This window comes from Primulina tabacum, chromosome 13 (assembly GCF_025594145.1).
Source record: "Primulina tabacum isolate GXHZ01 chromosome 13, ASM2559414v2, whole genome shotgun sequence".
NCBI lineage: Eukaryota > Viridiplantae > Streptophyta > Magnoliopsida > Lamiales > Gesneriaceae > Primulina > Primulina tabacum.
Window position 1 is genome coordinate 37,873,402 of NC_134562.1, and position 9,424 is coordinate 37,882,825.

At 35.7% G+C, this 9,424-nt stretch overlaps 2 protein-coding genes across 2 annotated transcripts; one reads left to right on the forward strand and one right to left on the reverse strand.

Annotated features, from left to right (window-relative positions):
- Positions 1-878: 878 nt before the first annotated feature.
- LOC142522408 (large ribosomal subunit protein uL24z-like) lies at positions 879-1,623 on the forward strand. Its single transcript, XM_075625781.1, has one exon. The coding sequence runs from the start codon at positions 955-957 to the stop codon at positions 1,393-1,395; it is 441 nt and encodes a 146-aa protein (XP_075481896.1). The 5' UTR covers positions 879-954; the 3' UTR covers positions 1,396-1,623.
- Positions 1,624-2,296: 673 nt separating this feature from the next.
- On the reverse strand, positions 2,297-5,193 carry LOC142522407 (mitochondrial outer membrane protein porin 2-like). Its single transcript, XM_075625780.1, has 6 exons — positions 5,004-5,193; positions 4,843-4,910; positions 3,418-3,528; positions 3,250-3,336; positions 2,947-3,155; positions 2,297-2,818 (listed from the first exon to the last, which is right to left on the reverse strand). Exons 1-6 carry the CDS (start codon positions 5,050-5,052, stop codon positions 2,512-2,514), a joined length of 831 nt encoding a protein of 276 aa, XP_075481895.1. The 5' UTR covers positions 5,053-5,193; the 3' UTR covers positions 2,297-2,511.
- Between the last annotated feature and the right edge of the window lie 4,231 nt (positions 5,194-9,424).

A 9,424-nucleotide genomic window follows, 5' to 3' on the forward strand; every position in this document is an offset into this window, starting at 1 on the left:
TCCAATTAAATTTGAAGGACACCTAAAAAATAAAATTTAGTCAAACTTAATAATATTATAATTAATTGGACATCAAACTAATATCAACATAGTCCCAAACGAAAAAATTTATCCAATTATGGAAATTTATTTTCGATTAACTATGTAGCATAAAAGATTATAAGTGGATAATCTGTTTTCACCCATTGAGAAGATTTGTTGAAAATTTTAATTAGTGAAATTTAAATAATAGTACTTATGTTTTCGAAACAACAAGACAAGTGTCGTTTCCGATGTATTATGTGTTATTTTATATAATTAATTATTAAAATTAATAAATATTAGTGTTTGAATAAATATTTAAAATTGAAACATTATTTTTAGTATGAAATTTTTGAAAAAGCATGCTATATATGACAACTCCATCTATTTATATATATTATTAAAAGATGCACACACGTTGCATGCATTATTATTATTTTTAATTTGATCAAATAATACTAAACAATTAATATGAAATTATTTTCAATTTAGAAGAGTCGTTCGATTTAAAAATAAAGTTTTGTTTAGATTTTTTTCTATGTAAAATAAGAAATAATTTGGGATTTTTTTAGTAGGGTATGAATGGTAAATTGGTAATTATAGAATTAAATATTTTGTTTCCTATAAGATAATTACTCTAAGGGTCATACATTTAATAATATAGTTTATATATATATATATATATATATATATATATATATTTGGATTATCATATTTGTTTGTATACTTTTTAAAATAAATATTTACACACACAACATAAATTCAAAAACAAACTAGATCAAACCTTCAAGCCCAAACAAAAAGCCCTAGAAGCACAATTGAGCCCACTCAAAAATTATAGTATATAAACAGAAAACCCCACCTCTTTTCGTTCGACCTTCATCAGCCGCTGCACAAAGAGCAGAGCCAGAGAGGGAGCGCCAGCGCCTAACGATGAAATTCAATCCCCGAGTGTCCTCATCGCGGCGCAAGAGCCGAAAGGCTCACTTCTCGGCGCCGTCCAGCGTTCGCCGTGTTATCATGAGCGCACCGCTCTCTGGTGACCTCAGAACCAAGCACAGCGTCCGGTCCATGCCCGTCCGAAAGGATGACGAAGTTCAGGTTGTACGTGGAACCTACAAGGGTCGCGAGGGAAAAGTAGTCCAGGTCTACCGTAAGAAATGGGTCATCCACGTGGAGCGGATCACCCGCGAGAAGGTAAACGGATCCACCGTCAACGTCGGCATTCACCCGTCGAAGGTTGTTATTACCAAGCTCCGCATAGATAAAGACCGTAAGTCGCTCTTAGATCGCAAGGCGAAGGGACGCACCGCCGCAGATAAGGATAAGGGCACTAAGTTCACGGCTGAGGATATTATGCAAACCATCGATTGATTGGTGAATCAATTAAGTTTGTTTTTTCTATTTTATTCTGTGTTAATTATTGGATTTATCAGAGAGGATATGATTGTGGCGGACTTGTGTATGTTTTTTGGTATTTTGATTGTCTCTGAAATCATGGAAGGTTCGTCAGAAATTCTATATTTTAGACTTACCAGTCCACGATTTACTTTTTGTTTCATGATTTTTACAGTCATAATTTACAATGTTCAATTTGATATAGACTGGGGGTTCCATTGAAACATTTGGTAAAGCTTAATTGTGGTGTCTCAAAAATGATGTTCAATTTACGAGCCTTCAACCTATCGAAAAGTCCCAATGTGACTCGCACCTGGCCTGAACTACATTAGGTCCTGTGCTATCAGGTTCCGGGTTCTGGTTCTTATGGCTTTTTTTGTTGGAGTTGGAAAAATATTCAACTCATGATAGTCATGGCTTTTTCTACGTTTGTTCTTGAACCATCCTTGTATATATATTAGTAAAACATAATTTCAATATTATCTTGATGCATTTTTCTTTATTTTCGAGTTAATTTGAAGCTGGTGTTGTAAAACGGGTGAAGAGGAAAAATGTTTCAATTTTCGTGGCGTTGTACAAAGATGTCATTTGCGATGGCTGGCTCTGCCCATATTCCACATTCCTGTATGGGCGGATGCCCCATTACTTTTGTTCTACTTCTAATTGCCACTTTGAAGTCAAATACCGACTGACGGAATATTGTGATGAAATGCCTTCTGCCACGACAACGCCTTCTGCCACGACAACGCCTTCTGCCACTGCACCAAGCGGTCAGGAAAAATGAAATGGTGTAGATGGACAAAGCGATCAAACCTGAGAAAAATAAACAAACTGGAAAATCGCACTATCCGATACATGCATAGTGTTGATGGAAAAATTGGCACAGACAAATACAACGTTTGCTCAATCTTTAACTCAAAAATGAGTTCTACGTGTTCCGAAGAACTCTGAAGAATATTCATGTAAAATACCCTCGGCAAGAATCACAAAGGACGTAAATCTGTGAACAGTTTAACTCTGCAACTGATTATTCTGCGCTTCCTTAAAGCGCAACTTTAAGTAAAAGAAGCAGCGTGCTTTGGTAAGATGTTCTCAAGGCTTCAGAGCCAGTGATAAACCAAATCTTGGAGTTTTATCCAAAGACTTGGTGTCAAATTCACTGGACACAGTCACCAATGATTTTCGAATGAACTCGTGCTGCAAAACGGTCCCCACTATGCCTTGATTGTTGAATTTCATTTTCATAAGAGTCAGGCTGTCAATGGCGTAGGATCCTCCAACAGCAATTGTATTCTCATTCGTTGAGAATTTTCTGGAAATCTCTCCCACAGCAGCACTCTTCTTCAATTGATCGATATAGTGTACGTATGATGCCTTTATGGTGTCTCCTTTGTCGCTCCTATCAATAGATGAATAAGGGTCAAATCTTTCATCTTACAAGAAGATGAGAGCTCGGTAACAAGAAAAACAAGAAATCGTGACTGTTTTTTAATCTTTAATGACTAGTATAAAAATGTTTGGACTTACAGAAGTATTGAAGCACAAGAATCGAGTTTTGTCAGAGAGATGCCAGCTGTGTATTTTATTAATTTACCAGAAGCGGTGTCATAACCAGCCTCAGCGCCCAAAGCAACCATGGGAGTACCAAGATTCAATGAAACATCAATTGGAGGGGTCTGATTCATACCAACAACTGCAGTGAGGGATGCATGAGGGTGGAAGTACTGAATTTCCAGCTGCAGAAGCAAAACATAAGAGCGCAATAAAGAAGGTCAATGAGATTAAAATTGTTCGGAAACTATACATGCATGCATCATGCATGTATTATACCTTTCCGGATTCATAATTGGGATAGTTTAGGGTGGCGATGGTCCTTGATGAGGGGACGATATCAGAAAAAGTCAGAGTTGCTGCAATCTGTGAAAAGAAGAGGGATTACTTAGATGAGTGACAATGGGATAAGCATGTTTCCCTGAGTTGAAGGTTTAAGGATCCAACATTTGATTCCGTGTCCACTCTGATATCAGCAAAGATATTTTTGTAATTGTATTGTGCTGCCACATCGCCAGAGGAGGAGCCTCCTTTATTCACAGTTGATGTAGTCAGGGCCTAAATTCAGGAAACACTAGTAAAAAAAAGTGCAGTACGAGGATAAAAATCAATAATGATAAACGGCGCCAGAAACAAAATACGTTTATTAACTAAATTACGACAGTTTCCCAATAAACAAAGGGTAGATCCTCCTCTCAGAGTCCAAGGTTGTCATTTGTATTGCCAGTGGTTAAGGATATTTTCAATCAAAATGTCAGTAATTACCTTAATTATGAAATAAACTAAGTTCTGCAATAGCCAAGAGTGAAGTAAATGGCTTTTTAATCACAATTTACTGTTTAAGTTCATCTTCTGCTTATAAATACGCCCAGATTGGTTATTTTTCATAAACAGGCATGGTAGTTCTCTTCACCTAGCACACAGTATATTTACTGCAATTCCCCGCAATTTCATGTTCTTCCTTTTTATCTAAACTCTCGCATAAATTATTCACTTTAAAAATCCCCAAATAAACGAGCGGATTGCTATAGATTGCCAACTGAAGGCATCATACCACAGATATTATCGAGAAACTTGGAGCAGGCAATAAACATGAACTTAAAATAAAAACAAAATTCAAAACAAGGAACCATTTAATAAATGACAGATAACATAACTGTGAGGCCAGACAGACCAGTACTAATAGAGAGTATTCATTTATCGAAATTAATTCGTTTGCATCTTGAAATAAAACAATGTGCAGATAAAAATTCATGATCTGTCTCCAAACTGAATAGCACCTGTTGTTTCCATCTTTTCTACATCCCATGACAGATCACCACAATTGACATGTAAAAACTTGCACTTAATAAACTAGAGAGCATAATCATGGTTGAAGTGTATGCAAGAAAGAGATTTGGAAAGAATAATGTTGATGATGAAAAAAACATAATACAGAAATCAGGAGGAAACGTGTCCATATTCGCCGCAAAAGACAGAATTATTGAAGCTCATTAAACCAACATCTACAAATGAACTACTAAAGCAACAGATGGAAAGCATAAAGAAAATTCATTAGCAATCATACGAAGAAACAAAAAATAACAAACTGAATGCAATAGTTGCTGAGTAATTTAGACTACTAAATGCATGTATCAAAAGCCAATCGACAAGAATCAATCATACAAAACTCTGGCATCTATATACCATCGTAGAGCACAAATTCCAGAAATCACAAATAAAGCAGAATCACAAAATGGAAAAATTATCAAATCACGCCACGAATTCTCCTGAATAATCGAATAATAATAGAAACCACACACAAAAATATCACAGTATCCATACATACACCACAAATTTATGCGTTTGGAAAGAAAAAGTGAAAAATCGCACCACTCCGGATTCAGTGCAGGTGGATACAGAGAATTTGTGATCAGAAAGGTAGTCCTTCGTCAGCAGATCTACAAAAAAAAAAACGAAAATTAAGTCACTTGAAAATATCTTAAAAATAAACTACAGAGGAAGGGGATGCTGAATTTAGATCGAAAAATAACCTTTGGCTTTCTTTCCAATGTCTGAGAATATTCCCGGTCCCTTGCTCATTTTGAAGCTCAAAATTAGAGAAATAGAAACAGAACTGAACACGAAATGATGCAAAGCGAAATTGAAGAAATAATAGAAACTGTACGGTAATTGTAGGGAATTTATTCTCGTTGGATTGTTTGGACCGTTGATTTAAAATTCTGCGATCTGGTATTTGTAAAAGTGGAGCCATGTTCCCCAAAGTCGCGTTTTCTCGATCATTTCGAAAGCGGTATTCTCACAAGAACTCTTCCATGTTCTTATCGAGTGATAATTAAAAAAAATTGAAATGATAAAATATTAAATTTATTTAATCATACTGCACCCCTAAACACAATAATATATCCTTTTAGGAGTGCTCGAGGGGTGGATGGAGAATAATATAATTTGGTCAATAATATGAGTTAGTTTGATTTTTTCAATCAATATTTTTTCATGTGATTCTATTGCACATGATTTGCTAAGTATTGTTTACCTGATTAATGTATTTTTCAGATTACTCTTTTTACTTTAGAGTATACCTAACGTGTATTAAAAGATAACGACATCATAATAATAATAATAATATTGATAATAAAATATTACGAAATTAAACTTTTGGTTTATTAAACCCTCGAACACACAAGTTTGGCACACTCTAAATAACCTTACTTGTTAGAACAATCAAAATGTGATACTTGAATTGTCATACGATTTAAAATATTCGAGTTGTACTATTAACATCATCTATAAAAATACTTCCATTCATTTTTATAAATTTATATTTATATAATCCAATAAATTAATAAATATAAATATCTAACGTTATTGCCGAAAGACTAAATAAATTTAACTTACGATTAAAAAATAGTTTATTTTTAATTAAACTAAATTTTTGGAAAATAAATCATGATATATTTGTTTCTACTAATATTTGATTAATCATTTTTAATTTTATTTTACGGGCTAAATAAATTTGGAGCCAAAAGGTATATGCGAAATATCGTCTATTGTGTGTTATAGTTGACAACATATTTAAGTTTATTTAATAATTAATTTAATATGTAACATATCTCTTGTACTATTACTATCCATTTTAATTATGTTTAAGAAATAAAAATGTAATCCAAAATTCTTTAAGCTAATTTAGTTGAAGCAATATTGTTATTCTATTCGCTTTCATATTGATTGTTATCAAGAAAATAAATACAAAAAAAAATTTAATCTAATTTCATTTCGCATTTAGAGACGATCTTAAATTCATTTATATTTAGGTTTCGTCAATTTGTGTAAATGCATTGATATCTTAAGGAAAAAAAACATGTTTAGAGTGCATAATATGATACTAAATTTGTGAGTTTAGGGAAATTTCCAGAGTAATTCACTCCTTATTCCTTAAGAACATTTTTAAAATAAAATATTTCTTTCAAAGTCAATTTTTTTTAGATTGTATTTGAATTAAATAGCTTGACATCCATGAATTTCGAATTAATTCATCTCTTATTTATTTAATTAATCACAACGGATTTCGAATTATTTGAATATTATAATAATCTATGAATTATTTCAACTGTAATATAAATAAATATGAACATGAATTGAAATTATTCTTTTTAAGTTATTAAATAATAAAAATACATTTAAAATTAACAGATTTCAAATCTCGTATCCAAACACAACCTTAAAGTCACTGGCCACCATCGGGCCATGTACATTTCAATGTTTGAATTGGACATCATAGATGAGCTTTTCCCTGACATGCAAAGTTTGCAAATAATTTATGAACATTTATTTGTACATAGATAAATGAACCTCCTCAAAGAATGTGAGCTCTACGTACCCCACACACATAATTGAAAAACATTTATTTTATCAAAGGGACTGAAACTCCACTTCTTGATCTCATTATTCCTAATCCGAAAATAAAAGTACCTTCCTTAAACTACCTAACTTAGTTAATTGACAGCTCCAAGCCGTGAACTGCATCGGCAAGGGCATCCTGATTTGGACACTGCATTTATATCGAGGGGCCTAAAACTCCTTTCTTGAAAATTTGCGGAAAATTAAAAATTTTTTTTTTAAAAGAACTTAAATGGCCTCATTCATAAAATCACTGGTGAATCAAGTTCAATATTTCAAAATATTGCAGCGGAAGAAAATTAAAGTTTTGCCAACAACAACGATTTAAAAATATCCAACAACTGATAAAAATTTTTTGCGGAATAACATAACAACTGCTGCACTGAGGTCCTCGGGTGCCACTACTGCTGACCTAAGCTGGCTCACTGGTCCCCGCCCTCGGCCCTGGCCTCATCAGTACCTACAACAATCAAGTCTAGTGAGCCTAAAGACTCAGCATGCATATATCACAGGTAACGAGTAAAAATCTGAATTAAAATATGCATGAGTTAACATATCCTGTCCTGAGACATACTGAAAATAATCTGTACTGAGCAATTATAATACGTGCATAACTGAACTGGAAATTACTGTAGAAATATTTGCTCCTTGGAGCCTGTACTGAAATATCTGGTAAAATTTTCTGTTGAGATTATGTTTTACGCCTGTGGCCACTGCACTAAGCTGAACTGATCGGTAACTGGCTACCGGGGAGGCTGAAACTGAACTGAGCTGGCCGGTCACTGGCGACCGGGTGGTACCATACTGAACTGATCGGTCACTGGCGACCGTATAAAATAACACTCCCACATAGTGAATGAACCACAAGCCATATCGCATAAATCTCAAAAATAATCATTTTCTATTTAATGCACGTAAAATAATTAACTGGCATAATGAAAATGTCCCGTAATTTTACCAACTGGATTGGATTGGATCGTTCCCAGGCTCGCTGCAACCTAACTGTGCCATGAAAAATATGCAATAGCTTAAACATGACCAACTATGCAATTTACGTTCAAAAGATGCGACTATGACGCCTAATGACTTCGCATTTAATCATGACTCCGAGCCAACCTGAACCGACACTGAACCGACGTATAGTCATGATTAAAATACGCTGAAAAATCATAAAATAATGTTCCTAAAATGATAGGGTCGAAATCTAGGTGGAATGGAGGCCAAAACACGAAACGCTCTTTCGAGAGTCAATTTGGCACATTGCACCGTAAATTCTCGTACGACCTCAAAAATGATCCAAATGACAAACGGTCAAAAACATGACCTTCCTAACTCAATGAGGCATTGTTCAGTTCAAGGCCATGGGCTAAAAGCCAACCAAGAACTCGAACGAGCCTCTGAACTGACACAGCAACTTGCTGTAATTTCCAGCAGCTGCGCAACTACAAGACTTGCGTTGGTTTCGAGGCTATCGGCCATTAGGGAAGTGAACCACCAACCAGAGACTCTTACCAACATCCCAAGGAATGATTTGAACCATGGCTAAGGGCCATAGGCCAGCCACAATCCGCATCACACCAAATCTTAACCGAAGGGTCCAACCGAGAGCAACCTGCATGCGTGTGTAGTGTTTATGCTATGATCGATGTCTTGCGTCGTTCCAGTGGCCATTTGATTGACCATGGCACGATCTAGACATCTAGGAGCATGATATGAACCGTGGCTAAGGGTCATAGGCCAACCAAGATCCATACCAAGCAACAAAAGAACGAACCAAAAGCTGAACAAATGAAGAAGCCGAAGGGATATAGGGGCTGTTGTGACGTTTTGATTAAAAACCGATGAACCATGGACCAAGCCACCAAAAGGGCAACTTAGTCACGTCTTAGAAATTCTAGGGAAGTGATCCAACCATGGCTATAGGCCCTTGGGGCAGCCAAGATCAGATCCTTCCTCCATGACAACAAACTGAATTTTTCGAACAACATTTCTGCACCTATGGGGACTTGCTGTCATTCTGAATTTCCAGCAAGCATGGGGCTGGTTTGAATGGACCAACATGGTCCTAATGCATCCTACTATATGTATACAAGCCGCCTTGGGAGCCTGGAGTCGATCCAATACCTGAAACTCACAAACCAAAAGAAATCGTGAAGCTTGCCAAGGAAATCGAAAATTCTGCATGTGTGGTTTCAAAATGTTTTGACTTAGATCTCGATTTTTACTTGAATAAACATGATCATGTACTGAAAAATAAATGATAATATGACTTGATTGAGGTTTGAAAGAAATCTAGACATGCCTGGTTTCGTTTCGAAAGAAAACGAACGAAACGACGACGACGCGGCACGGAGGAGGTGGAGCGCTTCTCTTTTCTACCTTACCTTGCTCTCGATTTTTCTCTCTTCTTTTTGGCTAGGTACCTCACGATTTTTCTACTGAAAATGAGTGTGAAGGGGGGGGGGGGGGGGGGGGGGGAAATGGTTATGAGGGGTGAGGAGAAGGGTGCACAATATAAGGAAGAATCAAGACCAAGTCCACTCTCCTTTGAATT

Coding starts and splice junctions, on each gene's coding strand:
- LOC142522407 (XM_075625780.1), bottom strand. CDS start 5,052: ATGAGCAAGGGACCGGGAATATTCTCAGACATTGGAAAGAAAGCCAAA. Junction 4,911..5,003: donor CATTGGAAAGAAAGCCAAAG/GTTATTTTTCGA, acceptor TTTTTTTTGTAG/ATCTGCTGACGAAGGACTAC. Junction 2,819..2,946: donor TCTTGTGCTTCAATACTTCT/GTAAGTCCAAAC, acceptor ATCTATTGATAG/GAGCGACAAAGGAGACACCA.
- LOC142522408 (XM_075625781.1), top strand. CDS start 955: ATGAAATTCAATCCCCGAGTGTCCTCATCGCGGCGCAAGAGCCGAAAG.